General features: G+C 41.1%; 1 protein-coding gene across 2 annotated transcripts in view; it reads right to left on the bottom strand.

Moving 5' to 3' along the window:
* The window catches only part of POC1A (POC1 centriolar protein A), a 44,044-nt gene that overhangs the window by 16,268 nt on the left and 4,036 nt on the right, over positions 1 to 23,740 (bottom strand). For both annotated transcript variants that reach the window (XM_030956945.1, XM_030956944.1), the window contains exons 5-9: positions 23,338 to 23,445; positions 21,967 to 22,082; positions 17,593 to 17,726; positions 9,332 to 9,400; positions 8,655 to 8,750 (exon numbers count right to left, since the gene is read on the bottom strand). In XM_030956945.1, coding sequence (XP_030812805.1) covers positions 8,655 to 8,750; positions 9,332 to 9,400; positions 17,593 to 17,726; positions 21,967 to 22,082; positions 23,338 to 23,445 — 523 coding nt within the window. The remainder of the gene's footprint in view (positions 1 to 8,654; positions 8,751 to 9,331; positions 9,401 to 17,592; positions 17,727 to 21,966; positions 22,083 to 23,337; positions 23,446 to 23,740) is intronic.

A 23,740-nucleotide genomic window follows, 5' to 3' on the forward strand; every position in this document is an offset into this window, starting at 1 on the left:
TAAAAGTCTATTTTGAGGAGTCATTTTCACTACAGGTAAAATACTTTAAATGTGTTCCCAAAGAGCAACAGTGACATCCAGTGGAAGCACATCAGCTTCAAGGTAAGCTCCACAGGAAGGTCAGATGGAGCACACCGTGCTAGACAGAAGGGCTCATGAAAAGCTGAGAAGTACCTCAGTCCTCCCTGCTGCACACAAAGTACCATTGACTGAGCACAGGCACATTTGTCTAGCCTGGAAAGGTATCCCCTCTTCAAGGCAGCACTGAAAATTCTGGAGCAACCACATTCTTCAAGATTTGTATTACTCCCCATCTACTGTCCAGACCAGCATAGGGTCACAACTCAATTTAGGACACAAATTAAATTAGCTTTGTGAAACAATTTTTATCACCATTCATCTATGCTCAACTCTTATGCCAGAATTCAAGCTGCAATAATGTAGGGAATCTGGGAGGGAGAGAGAGGAAAGAGAAGGCAGGTGAAAAGAACATTACCTACTTTTATTTTTGCTTCAGACAAACACTGCCTTGGGTTTGATGCAATTATTTACGCAGAACCCTCCTCCCTACTGCTGTTACTAAAAAACCACTAAAATTTGGCACCTCTACTGTAACAGCTATATTTCACCATAGGCAAATAAATATTAAGTTCCTGATAAACTCAGGAAGAAATAAGAGTTAATAGGGACATCTCAAAGCCATTTAAATGCCCATGCACTCCTGTGCCAAAGCCTAAGTGAGGCACTGGCAGGAGGAGGCGGATGAAGCAGGCTTGTGTATTTTAAGTGAAACAGCATCAGAGCATCCAGCTCTGCTGACCAGAATGCCCGGAAGGACAGAAACAGGGGAAGAGCCAGTGCCCAGCTGAGGGACTCAAAAATATACAAAACAGCCTGTCCATACAGAAAAGGCTGCACTTGGACCAAAATTTGGATTTGCTTGTAGAAATATCAGCATCCTATCTCTGCAAGTGACGCTGTCTGGCCATCTCCAGCCAAGAACAGGTCCTCACCAGAAGGGAAAAGCTGATCCCACATTTCAGTGACCTTGCTCTGTGGTTCAGCGTCTATTGGTCCAGTTTACTTACACCTATAGTCTGTAAGTGTCACTTTTAAATCAGGACAGACAGTAGTACCATCAGCTTCAAGGTAACATCGAAGACAAATGGGAGCTTGGCACATATTGCATTTCCAAAAGCACAAATAGTATTCATGTGAAAAGTGAAATGAGAAATAGTAATGCCAGACACTGAAAGCTCAATCACAGATAAAACTTAATGACTGTCAATTGTTAAAAAAAATGAAGCAAGCCTGCATTTCTGGAAAAGGAAAAGCTGAGGCTGGACGTCAACATTTTAGATTTATGTTTCCTGCATTTGATCTCCCTTAATCAATTTTCCCCTCCCATCAATCCTAGAGTTTCTTTAGGAAATAGGAAGAGGTCCTCCAGAATTCAGTATGGAATAATTAAGCTTTGTTGCATAGGTGATGCTAAACTGTCTAACACTGCTCCTGGAGAATAACAACAACAAAAATTTCAAATTTTGAACGGTTCTGTGTGGAAACAAGCCACGATAGGAACAAAAATATAAGAATGAAAAACACTTGTAAGAAATGTCACCAAGAATTGAACTGCTTCTTTCTGGTCCTGATTTTTGGAAAAAAACTCCCAAGTAAAGGCAGCCAAACATTGAAAAAAAGTGTTTATTCTCAGCCTTGGGTTGTCCAGCTACAGGTTCTTTTACACCAAAAGCACCAGCCTCCAAGGCAAGTGATCTGCTGAAAGGGGAACAACAGCTTCCAGCTCATTCCCTTCATCAGAATAATTTTTCTTTTTCCTCTGAATTAGGTATATACACACTGTATAACATACAAATGATGTGCATATCTATTCTGTTACTTATATACATGTATAAAAATGCATGCCATGTATATGTAATGCAGGCACAGACACACTACAACACATGCACTTGTTCTTATTAATTCTTGAAGTTTGAATTTTAGCAGAAAAGTTTGAGATCTTAGAAACTTTTAAAGCTTAAGCTAACTTCATCCATCTCCAAGCCAGCACAGAACTGCAGCTTGGAAAAAAACTTTAAAATCTTGCCTCCATCTCACTTCTTTGAATTATGACTCAAGCATTAAAACAAACCTCATACAGCAGCAACCTAAGTGGGAGAATTTACATTAATTAGCCCGAGATGCTGAACTTAAAAGGCAATTTTTATTCTGACCAATAATGACTTGTCAGGACTTGCCTTATTGTTCCAGAGTCTAAGAACAAATCTATTCACTGTAAGATGACAGAAATTAAAAGCTGATCCTCTTATTTCTGGAAGAAATCTTGTCAAACCAGAGCACAAGGGAAAACAGTTGTAGCAGCACAGCTGCTCCATCCACTACCAGGCAAAGCTGCTGCAGGTTGCTGCAGTCATTCAGGCCCTTTGCAAAGCCAAGCTGAGGGTGCTGCCTTTTACTCTCTCAATTCTTCACCAAGACACTCCTGTCACTCCATGCCCTTGCCAAAGACCCTCTCCAGCTCTTCTTGTAGTCCCCCCTCAGGTACCAGAAGGGGCTCTAAGGTCTCCCTGGAGTCTTCTCCAGGCTAAACAACCCCAACTGCCTCAGCCTATCTCCACAGCAGAGGTACTCCAGGCCTCTGATCATCCCCATGGCCTCCTCTGGACCCACCCCAACAGCTACACATTTTTGTCACTTTGGGGCCTGCAGGTGGGGTCTCACCTGAGCACAGCAGAGGGGCAGGATTAGCTCCCTCAGCCTGCTGCCCACAGGGCTTTGGATGCAGCCCAAGGCACATCTGGCTTTCTGGGCTGCAAGTGCACATTGCTGGGTCAAGTCAAGCTTCTTGTCAAGCAACATCCTCAAGTCTTTCTCTTCAGGGCCGCTCTCAATCTCTTTTTCTCTGTTCCTGTTTAAGATCTGTTCCCTCACAAACCAATTACAAGGTCACATCTCCAAACAGATTTAGATAAGTGGGTTTCCTTTAACAAGAGGAGAGGCAGCTATGGGTAACCACCTGCAACCACCCTGCTCGAGAAGGATGTAAGGAAGAGCTCCTGTGATCAATCACAGCAAGGCTCCTGTTCATCCCTACAAAGTTTCTGCTTGGACAGCCAGGTAGGATAGAGAACAGTGGAAATATCTTGAATACTCATCACACAGTTTCTTTTAAGTAAACAATCTACCTGCCTATTCCAGGAGGAAGGCAATTGTGCACCAGACCGAAGTTCCTGGAGTGGGAATCCTCAGAAAAGTCAGGTGATAGCAGATGGGGAAAAAATCATCATTTTGCAGACCACATCTTTGCCATAGACTGAAGATTGGATCTCTGCTCTTAAACACAGGATCCCTTCCTTATAATGCTTAAAATTACATAAACAGAAGGGGGTGGAGAAGGTGCAAACAAAAACCCACATTCACATCCCATTGCAACGAGCTACAGCTCTATGCAATGAAACTGATTCCCAGGAAGGAATTTCACAGGAAGTAAAAAAGAAAAGGTACAACAGGATTCATAAGTATTAACAAATGCCAAAATTAGATACAGTTACCAATCTGGAAGCCAAAAGGTCAAAAAAAGAGGCACATCTGGCCTGTGAGTAATTCAGAAGGAATTTGTTTACAAAAGGACAAGCTGACAGGATGAACTGCTGCAGTCAGCATGAGACCATGGGCTGAGCACTGGAGGCACCCGAGGTCACCAAACAAACCCAAGCAGCAAAGGAGAGAGGTGGAGTCAGCTCTGGACATTCAGTGATGGACTTCAGACAACTTTATAATCAGATCACATTTTCTGGAATTTGCCTCCAATCCTACCCAACAGGACCATTTGGGATAATTTACTATTGAAGAAATAAGCACAGTCCAAGGCCTGGAGAAAGCTCTGAACCCAGCAGCACCAAAAGAGCCTAAATGTCTGTCTTACCTGAAAGACACATTTGAAGAGTCACAGGCTGCTTGCTTCTAAGTCCTTTCTGCTGAAATGCTGTTCTTACCAAGCTTTCCTTTGTGAAGGTCAGCTATGCCTAGAAATTTGGTATCTTCACAACTAAGTGCCATTTACCTCCGTAAGAGCTAAGGATATTTAAAACATTTGTGTTCCTGAATTTCAGAAGAGAGTGTCAACAGGACAGTTTTTTGGCAAGAAAATGTCAGAGGACAGTTCCTACTTCTAGCCATGTCTCCCAAATTCCCCTACCAAGGGATTACCTCTTTTTGAGTCTGTCTGAGGTACCTCAGCACAAGCAAGTTTTAAGGTGTTTTTCATTAGAAAGTTATATATGGATGTTGAGGCTAAAATCTCCTCATAAGCCTCCTCCTTTGCAAAGTAACATTTTGCAGAGTTACAACATGCCAGAAGGTTTATGTTTAAATCTGAGCAAAAAATATATACATCAATGCATATTTCCTATTTTCCATAATATTTCATAAAAAAACTGTCTACCTACTTAGCTTATACTACAATGCTTTTATTCACCATTTTCAGGGTTTAGATAAACAAGCTCAGATAAATACCCAAGCACTGTCTAACTGTCCATGTGACATCAACCATTCAGCATTTGCTGTGACACTTGACCATATACAGCCTTCCTGGAATTAGTAACAACAGCAAATCTGTCCCTTAATGAAACAAGTGTTCTTGCACACTCACATCAGCTGCAGCTACACATGCAAAGACTTCCTCGTACCTGTAAAAAAAACAAAAGTCCACCACCAAACCTCCAACATAAAGCACATTATCGGCCCTCTCTGGAAAAAAATAAATCATATGTTGAATGTTTTCATAACTTATCAGAACAGTGAACACATCCTCTGATCTGATCCTACACAACTTTCACCCAGACAGACCTAAATGCTTAGTTACTGACCCCAGACAAGTATAAAAGCTCGTATTTCTAAAATCACCTGCAAAATCCATTCTCTCATTCTTACTTTCTTTTAGGTCCTCACCACTCAGTGTTGTAGCATAAAGCATGAATTTACCCAACAGATTCTAGATCAAAGCAAGCACACTCAGAGGATCAAGGCACAGGACTGCAAGAGTTCCTTTCTTCCCATCAGCTTCCCACTGCACACACCAGGAGTGCTTGCCCTGAACCTTGGGTTTCAAGGTTATTATGCAACACTTTAAAGCAACAATTGTTAGCTTATAATTTAAGAGCAAGCATTTATTGCAGAGCCACTACTTCTGATCTAACATTTACAGTCTCACATCTATGCTAACATACTTAGAATTCACTTCTGACAGCTTCAATTGTTTATCACACTTTCACATCTCTGCTTTCACACCAGCCATGACTGCAATTCTGCCCATGTGTCCTTCTCTTTCATTTGCATTAGTCCTTGCACAGATCAGTTCTACATCCAAAGCAAGCTGAATCTCCCAAGCCTCCATATTTACAGAAAACACAAGCAGGTGGGCAGAGCAACTTTGAAGTTTCTGTCCATTGTTACAAATAAATCCAATATCCTGATGCATCCTGAACTTAAACCAACTGCCTGAGAAACCAGAATCTTCTAAAGGCTCCAGTCTCCCTCTGCCTAGGGAAGTGAAAATTGGTTTGGAGCAAGTTTGGTTTTAAGCTCACCAACCTTGACAATATTTCATGACTCTTATCCCACAGCTTATTTAGGATTGTTTTTCCTTCCTATTCAACTTGATGACAAACTAGTTTTGATGTCTGTATTCAGTTATTCTTTCCTGCATGTTAGTCAGCCTCTCCGTGAGAAACCAGATACCGGTTTTACACAGCCACTGTTTTCATTACTCTCTGTGCCTTCACAATGCTTCACCAAAAAATTATACAGCTACACAGCAGTATAAGCGTTCCTTGGAAAAAGATTCTCATGGACTTAAGGGTGAAAACAGATTCAAGATGTGTCAAGAACAGTGTTCATGTATTTATTATAAAACTAAATAATAACCCATATGCCTATTTTAAATGTAATTACATCCTGAAATATCTGCAAAATCTCAGGATTATTCAATAGGCAGAATCCTGGCACACTAACACAGCAGTAGAGAAAGAAGGAGTAGGTTCACTTTTCATTGAAGGAAAAGGTGACCTTGGCATGAAATCAGGATTTGCAGGTGGCAGCTTCAAGTCTGAATTTGAGAGAAAATAACTATCTCACCTACCCAAAACCCACCAAAATAAGCAATTCATATTAAAAAGCGAGCATTTGGCTCAATACAAGAAAGAAATTAAAATACAGTGAAATTCAAGCCTTGCAGTGAGTTGTAGGAGTGGCAGTACTCTTAAAGAGCCCAGCACAATCTATTTCTAAAAGATACAAGACATGACATTCACTTAAAAGAGGAGACTGACATGAGTGTATAAGTTACTATGGAGCCAAGATCTTCATGTTCAGGTTATACTTAAAATAGAGAATGAAGCCATTTTCAGATATCAGCTTCTTTTTAACAGCAAAGAACATTTCAGATCAATTCTAAATTTAATCTTTACCTAGGGTATTCAAATGTCTCAGAGGACATTATTTATTCTTCCCCTCCTAACTTTAGCAATTTTAACTGCCTCAATCCAAGGATATAGTACTAGCTACATTTTGCACCTCCCATGCTGCATGCCCAAGCCAAAGCTTGCATTTGGATAGCAGTTTAAGAAAACTCCTTTGAAGCAATTTAGGACCCTAAATCAAAATATCTTTCTGCTGCATGATTGAGCATGGATTCACTTTTGCCTCTGCAAATCCACAGCACCTGGGCCAAGCCAACACATGACACTTCAGAATACAGAGTGTCTTGCTTCCTGCAGGCTCAGAGCACCACTAGAGCAAGCCCTGTCAGCCACCAGCACATGACACAGATTTGCTGTCAGTGGCACACAAACAGCTGGTTCCAGCAGCATCTACTTGATGTTTGGCCAGGTAAACCCTCTTCCACAGGGGAACATTTGTGTTGGAGGGACAGATGTTCAAGGTGGTTAGGCATTGTTCAAGGGATTTGTTCAGCAGCTCCCTTCAATGGACATCTTAAGAGGTTTTATAATGAAAAACTGTTTTAGAAGAGCTCAGGGATTTTCTTCCTTTCTTTAAAAGATTACTGGATAAGATGCTCTGGCAATAACAGCAGCACAGGAGAGGCCAAATTTACCATCATTTCCTATTAGCTGATACCTTGTCTACATTTCTTAAGCCATTAAGCATGCTACAAACCAAAAGTGTTATTTTTCTCCCAGAAAGGATGTATCTATGCTGTATTTCAGCCCAGTATTACACTGTGCCGTATTTTAAATTAAAGCAGATAGAGTTCAAAGCTAGAGCAGTTCAATAGGCTAATAAACAAAGAGGTCATTGGACTGATAGTTTCACAGCCTGCATAACTTTAGAGTTAGAACAGAAGGGGAGGAAAAGGAAGCTGTCAGATTTAGCCAAAACCAGCCAAGGACCAATAAGCACTTTCACCATCTTCCTTGTGTGACTGTTTCCTCCCATCTCTCCCACTAACCTACATTAACCAACCTCAGGTTTTGGTTGCTTTCTTTACACAGCACGCCACATAGCAGGGCATCAGGCTTAGAGTTGCCAACTCCAATCTTGTTCATCCCAAAATACTGTGGCTATTCCAGTATCTCCAGCAATGGACTGAAGCCATATTAAATAAAAAACACTATTGTGCTTGAGAGATAACTTTAGTACCTCAGTAAAGATCTAAATTGATATGGTCAAAGACCCTGCCACAGAGCAACAGATATTGCCTTGAAGTTTGCCCTTCAGCTGGGGCAATGCCGCTTATGCACAGACCCCTTGGTCACAAAAAGCCTTTCAGCTTACAGCTCCTGCTGAACAAGATTAACTACAACCAGCCATGGTAATAACACACAGCAGAATCCTGTAAGTATACCCAAATGTATCAAAAATATCCAAAGATTGACAAGACAAAATAAGGACCTTTAAATGAATCACCACCATGTGCAAAAATCACAGCTTTTACGGGCAGCAGCTTTCAAGGGTCACTTTTGTAACAGCCAGATCTGATGCGCTGATCTAAGTTCCACTCAGATCTACGCATCACTGAATTGCTCAGCTGCTGGATATATCCTCAGGTACAGTCAGAACTCAGAGGTCTAAACACATGATTCAGGGAGCAGATATGAACTAATGTCTCCAGGTATTCAGGAAAGAAGCTCCAGTACAATATGTCACCTATTTGTCATGTGTGACACCTACTCAAGGCAATTTTTTTTTGTCTTTGCTGACTGTCAGTGAAAAGATATCGTGAATTCTATTTTCAGGACTGACACCAGCCTGAAGGATTCATGTCAGCTAGCAAAGCCAACTTCAGTTGTTGCTTACATCTACTTTTTTGGTGAACTATCATTCATGTCATTATGAACCACACATTCCTAAACAGTGGCTGTTACTAAAAAACACATCTATACATGTACTAAGTTCATCTTCCTTTTAAGATCATTACATATAATTGCCCTATGAAGTAAGTACAGTTAAACAAAAACAAACAATACAAGGTTAGTTAAAAAACAGGTGTCTTGCAGCTCAAATAAACAGCACAGAAAGATGATTCCATGGTTCAACCACCTGAGTCACACACTCCAAGGCTGCACCAAGTGTACTGGAAAGGAACTCTCCACAATTACTGGTGGCTGACCTACCCCAGTGCCAAGGGTCCCATCCACACTGCTGCTGTATTTCTGGGGTTTCACTACATCACCATAATCAGCATCAAAGTTGGTCTTCCACACCATCACCTGCAGAAGAAAGTTAACTCCATTAAAATTTCCCATCTAAGTTTGCTTATAGGTCATTTTTTTCAACCCTTCAGAGAAGAATCAGCAAATCCACAAGGAGTTTCCCTAGAAGAGCTTTGCCATTGATTAAATTAAGAATGTTGTTTGTAAATATGCTACTAAATACAGACAGTTTAAGTGAGTTCTCAATGGATAAGTGACCTCTTTCAGCATTCTTTGGGTGAAGAACATCATTAAACTAGAAGGACCAAGAGAACTTCAAAGCAACATGAAGAATACACCACTAAAACCACAAATATTTTAAAATACCATGCTCAGCATTATAACATTTATCAGCCACAGCCCAAGTCAGCCACTCATTTATCATGAGACCCAGAGGAAAAGGAGAGTTAGTACCAATACCAGCATTGGGTTTGACCTCCAGATTTTTGTTCATAAAAACAGCAAGTTGCTTCAGCATGTTCCAGACATACGGGATAAAGGTTACACTTTTGCTTTCCCCATTGTTCAACAGAGAACAAAAAGCAGCAACTTTTAAGGAAATGTGAATCTGGATTATGACTCAAGAATTAATCGGGTACCTGTTCATCAGAACCTCCAGAGGCAAATAAGTCTCCATCTCTTGAAAATGCTACACAGGTAGCTGGTCCCTGCAAACACATTTAACAGACAGGTTTTAAAAAAAGAGAACAGAAAATGAATTGTTACAATGTTCCATTCATTACAGCTTTACAAGGTATTTATCATTTGACAGCAGCAATCTAAGGGCAAAATCTGAAAGGCTCTTACCTGTCAGGTAAATGGGCCATAATTAAGATGCTCAGCATGCTGGCACTTATCATTTCCCACACTTTTGACCCCAGCTAAAGACACCCACTTTTCAATATCCATGGCAGAGACAGGAATAAACCAATTTTTACAGCACCAGGCTTTTTCTTGTTCCCCTCAAACATTCTCTCTTCGCTTTAGAATTAGCAATTTCTAAAACTCCTCTTCATTTATTAAAAGTGTTGAAACTGTGAGTTTTTTGTATAGTAGGCTGGCTTAAACTGATTTTTCTCTTAGTAGTCTGATAGGAGAGATGCCAGAGTTAATGCAGCCAGGATCACCTCTGCACAGGACCTGCATTTTGAAGAAGCCTCATGCTTAAAACACTCAGTTCTGAGAGACTTTAAACGCTTCTGAGTGCTACAGCCCACCTTCCACACCACACACCTATTTCAATGTGTTTTCCACCTTCCAGCAAGCACACAGTAGGATGCACATGGCAGGCTGAGGCAGGAGCTCTGAGCTGCAGTCAAACAGAGCTGAGGAATTGCTACGTGTGTTCGAGCCCAGGCACAACAGACAAACTGTTCTGCTCAGAGTAAACAGCTGAGAACCCAGATCCTGCAGTTTTATGTCAGATGCTGAACACATTCCTCTGCAGAATGTTCAGCAGCAGGGGCAGAGGTCAGAATGACAACTTCCAGAGGCTGCTTATGGAGCTGACTGGCTGGGGAGAGTTGGAGCAAACACCAAAAACAACCAGAAAAGCCACAACAACCACCAGAAACCTCCACTACGCAATCATCCGCCTCCTGACAGAAGCAGTTTTCAAGTAAGATCATGTATCTCAGAAGGCAATTAAGAAGCTTCTCCTGACCATGTTGGAAGGAGACACAACTCTGAGTCCACATCTTTCCAATGGACACCGCATGAAAACCTCACACCCTTTCTTTGCCTTCTTTGTAAAAGAGAATTCAACATAATAAATCCTGAAGATAGACAAATACCCAAAGACTGCATGTGAGATAAGCACCCAGTTCTCACTGCAACCCGTGCCCTACAGTCCTGTGGGCATCCAAATGTGCTGGCACAAGGTTATGGCAGCAAAACCAGAGCCTTGCTGTGCTCAATCGCGGTGTGAACAGTTTTAGCTTCCTTAAAACACATACAGGTGTTTCCATATTATCATTTAAGACATAGTGATTTCAAAATGTTTTGAGGCCCCCCCATAGCAACATCTCACTAGAGAGGACTTGCCAGGAATGCTCCAGTAGCAGCAGCTCCAAAGCGCAGGCGCAGTCCCTGCAGTGACTAAGCTCACTCACCTGACACAGCAGTAACTAGGGTAGGTATTTCACACCAAAGACACTGCCATCAACCAGCTGACACAAACTGTGCCTCTGCCTTTATTCCCACCCACCTACCCCAGTGTTCAGCTCTCTAATCATGTGTCAGGAATGGAGGCTCTAAAAAAAAAATGCAAAAGCAAAAGACAAGCAGTAAGAAAGGGCAGAAACAACCCCAGAGCCAGAAAACTGCAGTGGTGAATATTGCTCCAAGATAACAGAGGCTGAGCATACAGAAGCTGCTCTTGGATAATAAACCAGTCAGGAGGGCAGAAAAAAATTTAAGACAAAGTGTTCAGGAACAAGCATAAGTGAGGAACACTGGAAAGGAGCAGTGTTCCCAAAAAATATTTTTATCAGTCTAAATATTTCAGTGTATTTAGACAAAATCTAGTACAACACAAATCACATCAAAACAGGCAATGAACTGACTCCAAAGTCATGGCATTCTGAAGGGAAAAAAAGTTCAACAGAACATATTCTTCCCAAAATAGAAAATTATATCAAAGACTGAATGTGCCTTTATAAATTGAAAGAAAGGGAACAAACACGTCTACAGACGCAACATCCTCTACAGATTTGTTGACATAAGTTAAGTGAAAAAGTATTCCTGCTCCATACACTCCCAGAACTCTTCCAAGATACAACAGGTTTGCTATAGCAACAGTTTGCCAAATGCCCTTGCAATTTAATATTGACACACCAAACAAAAATAAAAAGCTACACTTGGCAGTTATTAGACACAGCCTAACTTCCATTTGTCCCAGGAAAGCACAGCAGAAATCCAACAGATTTCTGATGAAGATCTGGGTAACAGACATGAGACTGGAGAATGAAGAACTCAAACCTTTTTTCCCCCTTTTTTTTAACTTACTGCTTGCATTAAAAGTATCAAAAAGTAGCAGTTACATATTCTTCTCAGAAGTTGTAGAGAGAATTTTAAGCTTATTTCCCACATAACTAGAACTTGTGGGATGCAGCAACCTTCTTCTACTGGATCTGGAGAAGGATCTTACTTTCTGTAGCAAAATCAAATGGCCCTCTATTAGTGTTTCCTGGAGGTTCAGAATTTCCAGTCTGAACCCCCATGGCCCAAGGAGCTCCACACAAGCTGCTAGCACCAACCCCCAAACTCCAGCAGCTTCTTGCCTCAGACTAGACAGCAAGCTGCAAGAAGAAAGGGCTGGGCAATGACATACACCAAGTCAGTGGTAAGGAACATTTCTGTTTAATCCTCAGCAGGTCAATGTCAGGACTGTCAAGCTTTTTTGCATGTCCAGTAGAGTTTGAAATTTTAACAGCAGTTTAGTGTGACGGTGTTCACAGGGGTCCCAGGATGAGGGAAGAGATGAGGATCTGACTCCGTGTTTCAGAAGGTTTGATTTATTATTTTATGATATATATTACACTAAAACTATACTAAAAGAACAGAAGAAAAAGTTCTCATCAGAAGGCTAGCTAAGTTAAGAACAGATTCAGAAAGAATGATAACAAAGGTTTGTGGCTCTGTGTCCAAGCCAGCTGGACTGTGATTGGCCATTAATTACAAACAACCACATGAGACCAATCACAGATCCACCTGGTGCATTCCACAGCAGCAGACAATCATTGTTTGCATTTTGTTCCTGAAGCCTCTCAGCTTCTCACGAGGAAAAAATCCTAAGGAAAGGATTTTTCACGAAAAGATGTCTGCGACAGCTTAGCAATACTGGAAGAAATGCAGGAATTTTGAAGAAAATACAGAAGAAAGCAACAAGTCACCCACTGAAATCATTGAGTGAGAAGAACATGGCCACTACTTGACATTCAACTCATCTCCTCTAATGAAAGAGTACCAGGCAAAGTAGAGGCAAGTACCAGAGAGCCTTGAAAAGGACAAATAGCTCAAACACTGGATGGAGCAAAGCAACCATAAAGAAAAAGGAACCATAGAGAAGGAATAATAACAGCATCAAGCCTCATTGTTTGTCACAGCATTCCCAGTGAACACAACTCAGACAAGGTCAGATATGCATGGCATGGCAGCTGAAATACCAGGTGACAGCCCATTTCTAGCTGCTTGCACAGGTGAGAAAGGTGAGGCCCAGCAAGTTACATAATTTATGTGCAGAGATAGAGATTACACCTTCTGCCTATTTTCCTACTTCCTACAAAGGAGGTTGGAGACTGCAAGGCCTTTATTGCCCTAGCATTTCCCAGGTTGATCAGCTTACATAAAACATTACGTTTGGCCTTCAAAATAGATGGTGAGACTATTCTGAATGACTTGAATGCATTAATCACCAAGAGGGACGGGATCTGAAGCCAGGACACAGATTACACCAACAAGTGACTGGCAGGATGCTAATAGCATCAGTAACAACTGACACAGGGGTGACATAAGACAACAGGAATAGCATCCCTGAACACAAAGCTTTCAAGGGTAGAGCTAAAAATAGATGTCTCTGAAGGAAATACTTAAGAGAAAGGCCAAGAGGTTAGTCTGGAGAAATATGACTGGAGCCCAGAGTCACACCTGCACTCAGGCAGCAGATGAATGTGTACCATCCATAAATAACAAGTGGACAATCACAGAGAAATCCCTCTTGAACACCCTTTTCTTCTCCCAGAGCTGCTGGGCACAGAAGGCACAACACTTGAACAACAACAGGGCCAACACCAACAGGCAAGTCAAGAGAGGCCAGACTTTCAGGCTTCAGCTTAGGAACAGAGCTAACATTTCAGTTTCACAGAAAAAACAAGAGCCAGGTTGGAGAGGGTCCAGGGATAAACCAGAGAAGAGTAGTCTAATGATGCACTGTCTGCACTATGACAGGAGAGGCAGTGTGGAAGGAAGCTAGAGAGACAAGTGGGGTCAAGGATGGTAGCAGATGTTTACTTTTTTTGTTTCAATCCTGCAAGAAACCAATGCATAGTAGAGAAGGTAAGAGAGCAAGGAAAATGCTAAGAGTTGGAATAAGGCATGTCTAGAGGATGCAAATAGTTGAATTAAAGGAGAGTTTCCTCCTCCACTGCCACAAAAGGAGATGTAAAAGTGGGAGCCAGTACATTCAGCCAAACACTCCAGGAACAGACTAACTAGTACAAAGAGAAACAGGAGACATGAGAGGAGACAAGGCCTGAGAAGCAAATCCAGCAGCAACCACACTCTGGGATCTCAGCCCTGGCATCATCAGTTCTAGGCATAAAAGAACTAAGAACAAACAGAGCAGTCACTGCCACTGTTGACAGTGCTTCAGCTGCTTCATGCATGGGAGGAGAGGGCAAGTCACATGGGAAAGGAAGAAGAGAAGGGAATCCAGGAGAAAAGCACAGGGAACAGAGGTGGCAATGACAACAAAGATGTTTTCAGGTGGAATACCTCTGACAAGAAGCCCCAAGGATTCTCAGTACACTGGGCTTTGAAAAATTCCTGAGCAAGAGTGACATGTTTTCATCCTCCTTCACCAGGGAGTAAGAGCTACAACTAACACAGGGCAAGTTTAGACTGGCATCTTACAGCTGAATCTTTAGCAGCTTTTACTCCTGAAAGTTTCAGTCTATAAAAACACAAGGCAAGGACAGAGAACTCATATTTCCTTTCAAGACTCAGAAATGCTAGCCTAAACTCAATTGCTTGTTGTTTGCAACACCCATTTCTTTCTTTTTTGTTTGACTTCCGTGTAGCCCAGAGATGTCCCCACACTCTTCAAAGAGGACAGGCCTGCAGAGATGTTTAATGCCACCTAGGCAGGGCTGGCAGCTGACAGTAAAGGAGCACATTTGTTTCCTGTGCACCTGCTCAGGAGACCTCACTCATTAGTCAGTGATGTTGCCCAGGCAGGTAAAATGTAGCTACTTCATAGTTCAAGTCAAGGTTGCTTGAAGAATTGTAACTTTGCATTTTCTATCTTCCTATTTATGAACATCACCATGAGATGTTTTCTAAATATTTACTGAGAACTTCCATTCCACTAAGGAAGTCAGTCTGGAAATGCTCTAATTAAACCACTCCAAAGGGCAGACAAGTAGCATGTACATACCTGCTCTCCTCTAGCAACTCTCTGGGGGGGGCTTAGAAGCCTCAAAACATTCTGTTCTTCAACAATGATTCAGTACTAGAGGTGGATTTACATACCAAGCCAGTGTCTCATCTGTATGGAATTAGATAAGGGCACTTCACAGCTTGAAGCACTCCAGAACCAAAATATGCAGCACAATACAGAATGATATTTTGCAGCTGCAAGATGTCAGTTCCAAACTGCAAACTTCTGTCTCTAATGATCATTCTGCTACAAGGGGCCAGCTACATTTCAATTAAAGACAGCAATGTAAACTTGGCCAACTTCCCCATGTAAACTACAGTTAATCAGCTGCTAACAAATTTCTGGCACTCCAGCAGTTGCGTCAAAGTATGTCTAAAGGACCTCAGGGTTTTTTTCCTTTAAGTGTCCACTTGCATGCAGCCTTCCCAGAACAATGTAACAGCAGCCAGCTGTCAAAGCAGGAACAAAGCATCAACCAGAACGTTCAACCTCAAAAAGTCAAAACTCAAGAACATCTTCAGAACAGGCTGTCCATCTGGTGACTAACCTGCAGCACTCACTTAAAAAGGCAAATTAATTTAATGCTCAAAAAGTCCACACCACCTTGTTTTTAGCCACTTGGGGATACTGGCACAAGTCACAGTAATAACAGGAGACAAAAAAGTCCCTCATTATTAAGTAATGTGGATTTATCTATGAGCAGAACTAGCTGGAGAAGCAGCCAGTGCAGGAATCCACCCCTGGTGACAGCCTGTAGCCACTGACAGTGGCTAAATGGGAATGAAGCACAGGTTGCCATATGCTTTTGGTGGAAAAGCAAGGTATCAGTTCAATCAGGCAGTAAAAGAACCACCCCACAACAATACAGCACACACCAGACAGGGAATGCCAGGCAGGACTGTGCCAGGACTGGTTGCACAGATTTCTCAGTGCAATACCCTTAAAGGCAACCAGAAAGCTCTACCAGCCACTTCAATACTTGCACTTGTTTCCAAACTGAAGGAGCTGTAAATGCCACAAGAGCAGCTACTCTTCATCTGTGCCAAAGGCAAAGTTTTTCCAATGCCAGTTAGATGCTCAGGAGAAAGAGGCAGATACTGTTTTACTGATCTGAAGCAGCAGGGAGGAAGAACAGGGAGCTTTAATTCTACTTTTGAATAGATGATCCACAAACTGTTCTTTTAAAGCCTTGAGTTAAGTACAACATTAGCCTAAAGGGACTTTCTATTGCTCATTCTTAAGATCTCCATCACCATAATCAGTTTTGGACTCTCATTCAATGCTAAACTCTTTTTTTTTGGTGTCCTACTGCAGTCAGTGAGGCACAGCTAGCAGCTCAAATGGGAGAAAAATGGAAAGCAGGTTCAGCCTGCTGCTGAACCATAACCAGGCACATCCCCTCCTGAGGGAAGGAGGGAAGTGTAAAGATTTCCCATGCTTCTAACACTTACCCTTTTCCAGGAAGCTTCTTCCCAAGAACTCTCTTGGCAGATTAACACAACAGACAAATATGAAAACAAGATTAAAGCAACAGAAGCTTTGCAGCCCCTATCTGATAGGAGTAACCACTTAGTCCAGTCTTCCAAGAACAGTTTTATACAGCCAAGGCTGACATGTTAGGATAACCAGCATTTGTTATCTCCTCCCCATTCTTTTAACAGTTGAACCCTTTGGTCAATTTTAATCAAAGCTCTACTTCATGAAGGATTTAAGCATAAGGTTTTCCTATTTTTTCCCATTAATATTAAAAAAAAATTATTAATATACAGCAAAAGAGAAGTTACAGAAGAAACTTGATCTTTTTAGACATCAAACAAGGCAGTCACTACACAAAGCCACAAAAAGACAGATTTATCAGATTTACAGCTTACACAGATACCATTAGTGCCCACAACAATCCCCATCATCTCCAAAAAGCTTCAGACTGTGGTTTTCCCCTGACAGTTTTTATGCTTAAAACTCAGCCCCCACTTTAAAAGAGACACAAGTGGGTTAAGAATTTCTGTTCTCTTTGTCCCTTTGGAAAGGGATGCCTTAAGGCAGTCCTGCTTTTTCATACCCCACTCTGCATGGACAAGGAAATTACTCTATTTGTTTTCATTTAAGATTTAGAAAGAGAGCTCCAAGCATTCATAAAATTAACCTTACAAGCAACACATCCAGCAGCATAATACTAATAGGCCAATCAGTTAAACTTAACCAACCAGCACCATTTATCACCTTCAATTGTATTATTCAGTCCATTAACAAGATGTTCCCAAATCAAATCCCAAAATAGATATCCTCTATTTTACTGCTACTGTTCTTGAGTCTCCTGCCAGGTGAACAGCATTTATCTTCAGAACACCTGTGTCAGGGGGCCAAGTGTTATTTGCAGCTCTCTAGAGGGAGGGAGACAGAGCTGCACTAGAGGTTGACAGGGTCAGTCAGAGTCAAGGGTGCTGCTCTGAGTTCCTTCTGCCTCAGACTTGAATCCTCAATATTGGAGCTCACTTTTAGTCTTGCTTTCTCATTGTCTCTATTCCTGCCTTACCTACTTCCCTTCAAAACAGTGATGATCTCAAAGATTATTAGCATTATAATCATGATTTTCCACAAGGAAGCTTTCAAACAATTTCTGGTCATGAAGAATGAAAGTCTCAAGCATGCATTTGCTCAGTTTATTGTGAGTCTATACATTACTGTAAAAAGGCTTTGCCTCACCTGGTGACCATGCAAAGTATAGAGAAGTCTTCCTTCTAACAAGTCCAGAATCTTAAGAGTTGAATCACTGGAAGCAGTAACCAGATAGTTTCCAGAGGGATGAAAGGAAAGGCTGTTGACCACAGAGCTGTGCACTAAGGATGGAAAAAAAAGTATAACAGTCACCAAGACCAATTTACATAAGCCCAAGGCAAAAGAACAAAATAAAGCACAAGCACATTGCAATTTTCTGCTATAAAATTTAACAGGAAAATTATCATGGGGGAAACATTCCACAAAAGCTCTTCAAAGCACTGGAGAACAATAACAGTAACTCAATTCTTGTAAAAATAGGCACTACTTTACTGAAAGGAAAAAGAAAGCTTTGCCAATTATTCTGGGAGATTTAATGCTACAAAAGCTTCCAGTATAGCCCCAAAATGTACTGTATGTGCAAGTGAACTACAGGATTGTGTGAGAGTGCTGGACATTGATGTACTTTACTGCTGTGGAGCTGCTGGTCTCACTCTCAAGTCATTCTAGATTAAAATCTGCATCTCAGGACACTGAGAAGACTGAAATTACAATGGAAGACACACGAGTTGATACTGCACAACTTCTTTTGGTTTACTACCTGACTCTAGCCAAGACTGGGGTTAAGAAAAACTAGGAAATAAGAGCAACTTGAAAATGGTCCAGTAAAAGCATTATTTCCTCAGACATCCTATCTGTCTCGCCAAAAATTTAAAACAAATACAAATAGACAAACTATCAAAAGTGTGAACTTGCAATAAAGCCATTTTCCCTGCATGAAGATGAAGCCCAAGATTTATTCTGAAAAAAAGCTAAAGAAAATGTTCTAGGAAAAAAGTCAAACTTCACTGAAGTTCAATGTAACATTAAACATTTAATATATGACTTTTTTCCCTCCCCAAACTTTTACAGAACAGGCTATTGAACATATTTATTTATGAGAACACACAGTACCTCACATATGCCCAGCTTCCCGAGCGTATGTGACATTCCAGAATATTAATATGCCTGAGGAGGGATTTAACCATCCAATTATTCCTAATTATACTATATGCCCTCCAAATGTTCTGGTATCTCAAATCTACTACTTCTGATACATCACACCCAACTAAATTTATATTCTGTTGAGAGTCTACTGTGCATTTCAAATCCACACTGCATATTAAGAAACCCCTTAAAATACCATTTTAAGTACATTAGAAGCAAATATTATTTTTTGTATACGTGGATTTGAAGCAGATAGCTGAAATAACTTTGCTCAACTGTAAAACAAAATGTCTCTACTTTTGAAATTCTCAGGAACACTAAATACCTCAGCTAAGTTCTGAAAACAACTCCTCTTGATCCAGACTGTTACAAAACAAAAAACCCTTAACACAGGTAACTTCTAAACTGTAATTCTTATTGGCGAATACTGTCTCTTGTCACACAGCTAGATCTTCCTCTACCCCCAACCCTGTATCATGCTACCTATTGAAGGACAAAAAGGTCTGTGTGGAGATTTTTCTTATGAAAGAGTGATAAATATCTTTCTCCTTTGAAAATCTTATTCTGAGTGATTTGTAGTATTCCTCACGCCCTTAGTGTCTATATTCAGATAAATGCAAGTCTATCTTGTCAACTAAGGAAAGTCCTGAAAGGAATCACATCAGAAATAGACAAGGTTAGTAATGTATCACATTTCCAAGTTTCAGAAACTAAATATTTCCAGCTTCACAAGAAATCTTTCCCATAATGGAAAAGTCACACAGACTGTGGCTGCATAAGCAGTCACAGCTTCTGTGCCCAAGGAGATGCTGGCTCTTGTAAACTCAGAGAAAAGTTCATCTCTGCTGTCAAAGCAGCTCATACCTCCCACAAGACCATTCATAACACCTTTCCAAAAAAGTGCCAACACATCCTGCCAGCTCACTTGATTTCATGTTGTGAACAAGAAATCCAGTGCAGCACCAGGTGGCAACTCCCAGTGACTCCTTGCTACAAGCCCACCCTTCTGCCAGCCAAGCCCAGCAAAGCAAGAGCCTCTTAGGGGACTTACACTGGGGGTTAACATCTAAAAGTGAGTCCTCCAGCCTGCACAAAACTGTCCCAAGCCCCACAACACTTGTCTTTTGTAATGTGACCCTTACTATCACCAGGGGGAAGATAAATTAGGATGAATATGAAACAGTCACAGTCTCTACTGAACAGATAACCACCATCAGCCCCATCCAAACTGGACTGAAGTACCAATTATTCTTTTTAAACAGGAATAAAAACCAGGTTAGAGCTGTTTCCATAGACCTGCTACAGAGGTGTCCCACACACAGCTTTGGACATGGAAAAAATGTCAGGCAATAAACACTGGCCATTTTTGTAAGGGCAGTACAAAAGAGTCAGTGCCAAGCAGAGAACCAAATAAAGCATCTGTGTGTTCTCCTGTACAGTAAGAACGTGACCAGAGCATACTTTGCTTGGCTCAAAGAAAAACACACCATACAAAAGGTTTTGCAGCTTGCTCTCTACTTCCAACTTTCATTTACAAATGTCACAGTTGGAACAAGTGCTGGCAACAAGAGCAACACTGCTAAAAGACTAATCAGTGCTGGAAACCAGCCCAACCTTCACACGCAAGAGCCCGAGGCAGGGCTACTCATCTATTAACTCCTCCATGCAACTCCATGTTTAAAATGGAGTCCCTGGGAATCAGGCAGCATCAGCACATTCTGAGGGCACAGATGCCATCTAGTGGGACAGGACTAGGGGAGCCACAAAACTAAATCAATTTAGCCAAAAGGAGGTATGTATAAACCCTCAGAAGGGCAGGACTTACAAACATCTCCAGAACATGTTACAAACACATCAGTTTGTGGCCACAGGTGTATGAAGTGATTGCAAAAAACCATCATTGCAATTTAAGGTTTCTTCAGCTATTATTACTATTTTTAGTTAAAGGTTTAATACACAGTTAGGATTTACACAGTAGCTGTTAAAAATAACACTCACCCCAGGAAAATGATCACTTCAATAGCAAGGGTGTCACACTAAAATGCCATTCAGAAAGGGTGGGATACCAGGGAAATATGTCATTCCAAGACAAAAATAAACCTGGCAGCCAAGCCTAAACCACATCAGATTTGGACAATTTAATAGCAGTAAGTGGAAACCAGGAAGAGACAACTTTTGAGCCAAGTTATACTGTGGCTGGAAACATGCACTGCAGATCTTGCCACCATTGAAAAGCTGATAAAGCAGGTTAAAGGACAACCTGACACTGCCCGAGTATTTAAAAACACTACTGATTTTAGCAACAAGACTCCAGGAAGGCATTTCCAAGTTTTGATATGGGCCACAATTTAACAATACTTATTACACAAATTGCACGCTCAATACTGATGAATTGGAACAACAGTCACCAAGAAGTTTGATTTCTATTAGATTTTGTTAACTATCAGAGAGCTGGGAGTGACTGTGATCCAGAAGAATGACTGAACTTGGGAGACTGTCACAGCAGGAATGCACAAAAGCTTATGTTGAGGGCAGAAAGAACACATCAAGCTCCAGCCCCATGTCTCTGATCTGCTTTATGAGCATGCCAGAAGCAGTTCCTCAGGAAAAGTTAGCAAAATTAAGTTTAATAAGCTATCAACACCTATCAACAGTGAAAACAGTGCTGGAGAATGTATTCATTTTAAAATATCACAGCAGGCTTAAAAACTGTTATTAGCAAAGAAAAGCCACATTTTGGATGAAGAAACTAATGCACAGAATAGGTCAATCAATCTCACAGAAGCTGGCAGGGAAGGGAAAGCACCCTTTTCCTATCCAGATCTACCACAGAACAGCACTAATCAGTGGGACAAGAACATGTAATGGGAAGAGATGCCATTTGGCATCATCAAAGCTAATTATGGAAGCTGAAAAACAAAGTTTGGAAAAGGAACCATAAACATGGATCATAGTATAGAATTGCAATTGATTGATTTTGATTTCCCTTATTTGTTAACTTTTCCTAATTTTCTCATAAAAGAGCCTAACATTTAGAATTGCTGGAATACAATTCTGACTCCTCCTATAGGCTTATTCAGAGGCAAAGGCCACATCCTTTTTATTGCACACCACCTTCTCAGTAACAGTGAACAGGAGCCAAATGGCATCACAGGTAAGACCCATGCCCACCTGCAACATGGGACAGCTTCAGGATTAGCTCTGGAGCTAAACACAAAGCAAAGCATGACATCTGGTGAAGAAAGGCTCCTGCTGGCAGGCCTAACCCAGCGCCTTTTTGGAAAAGCAGCAGCTGATGGAGAAACAATCACTGGACTTCAGAGCAATTGGCATCAATACATGGAAAGGTTCAGCTTTTGTAAGCTGTTAACTTGCCTTGGTAGTGTTGCAGCAGTCTGTTCATCCTGACATCCCAGAGCTTCACGGTGCTGTCCGTACCGCCCGCGGCAATGCAGTTACCGCTGGGATGGAAATCCACGTGGTTCACAAACCTGCAACAGCACCAAACCCAGCTGCTTACCTGCAACTCCTGCTGCACGTCAAAAATGCCTCTTCAACAAGGGAAGCTACATCATGACTCACTGAACGTTAAGGAAAGGAGGAGATAACCTGAAAATTGATCTTGCTGAATTTCTCTTAAGACCTTGCTTCGAACCCCAGCCAGACTGCAAGCTCCTACCTAAGCACATCTTCAGTAGTTCACATTACAGGTGTAGGAGCTGTAGACACAAACCTCCTGAAATCTGATGGATCCAACTGTCACAACAACATTTTCAAGTCTTCATTTAATGTTTGCATAATATATGTCTTCTACTAAATTAACATTATATCCAGAGTGATGTGTACAAGACTGAACAGAGATTTTTCTTCTGTAAATTAAATTTAAGATGGAACTTAGTGAATTTGTGCCTGAAATCGTATGTTGCCCCTTGGAAAGTAGCAAGAATGAGGCCAAATTTCTTTCTGGCCCTGAATACAATCAATTTTTAGTTTGAAAACATAAGTACAATAAAAGCTTCAGACCCTTCAGGCAAAGATAACTCCTCACCAAAGAGATTGGAAAAAATTAATTATCTTTTGGCTATTCTTTAGTAAGTACTGAAAAAATTTGAGCTATTTCAATAGGTTGTTTGGACAAGACACATACTTAAGAGCAATGAAAAAAATAACGTCTGAATTTGTCTTATTATCATTGTATATTACCTCGAAAGAACAAAATATTGCACTAGAAATTCAGTGCAGCAATGAATTAGGGAGATTCCAGTCTCAGTTCTCTGAGGATTTGTTTTATGTTTCTGGGTAAATTATCTTTTGCTACATTGCATGCAGAAAAATAGCTGTTAAATTTGGAAAGTGGGGGTTTTGAATAACCTCATTATTTAAAAACTTGAAGATGAATCAAAGCATCCAAGTGCCGTTCCATCAGTACTTTTGCACTTTTAATTTATGTCAACTCAGAGCAAAATAAAAGAAGAAATAAGGAATTAAAGCATCTCCAAAAGTAAATAAGCACAAAGAAACTGAGGCTTGATGTGCTGGACAGTTACTGAAATATAACCCTCACAGTTCTAACCTCGAGCAGTCAAAGGGGCCAGGGCAATTCTGGACTGGGCCCTCACACTGGCAAATTTTGTAAGAGGTGCTAATGGTTTTTTAAGCAGTTTTATAATTGCCAGGACAGGGACCTCTGAACCTCACAAGCCAGGTGTAAATTGCCCACTTCAGACATGAGCACCAGGAACTTACCCTCCATGTTCACAGAAGGAGTGGATGCATTCTCTGCTGGTTTTGTCCCACAGCTTGACAGTTTTATCATCACTGGATGACACTATCAATCGTCCATCAGGAGAGAATCTAAGGCAAGAGCGACAGCAATTAACAAAAGCCTTCCAATGAAAGGAGTACAGGGTCGACTGAATTTGGCCAGGTGTTTTGACAGCTTGGTAAACACACCAAGCTTTTCAAAAAGTCACAGAGGGATCAGTGAGACTGAAAATCCAATCACTAAGTTGAGGGAAAAGAAAGCAAGCCCTAAGTACTCAAACCATCCCTAACTCCACGAGCACATAAAATAACCCTCAGAAAAGTCCTGAGTCTGACTTAAGATCTTGTGCCTTACTTGTTTTAAGTGTACCTCAAGTTGTTTCTC

This window comes from Camarhynchus parvulus, chromosome 12 (assembly GCF_901933205.1).
Source record: "Camarhynchus parvulus chromosome 12, STF_HiC, whole genome shotgun sequence".
NCBI classification, from domain to species: Eukaryota; Metazoa; Chordata; class Aves; order Passeriformes; family Thraupidae; genus Camarhynchus; species Camarhynchus parvulus.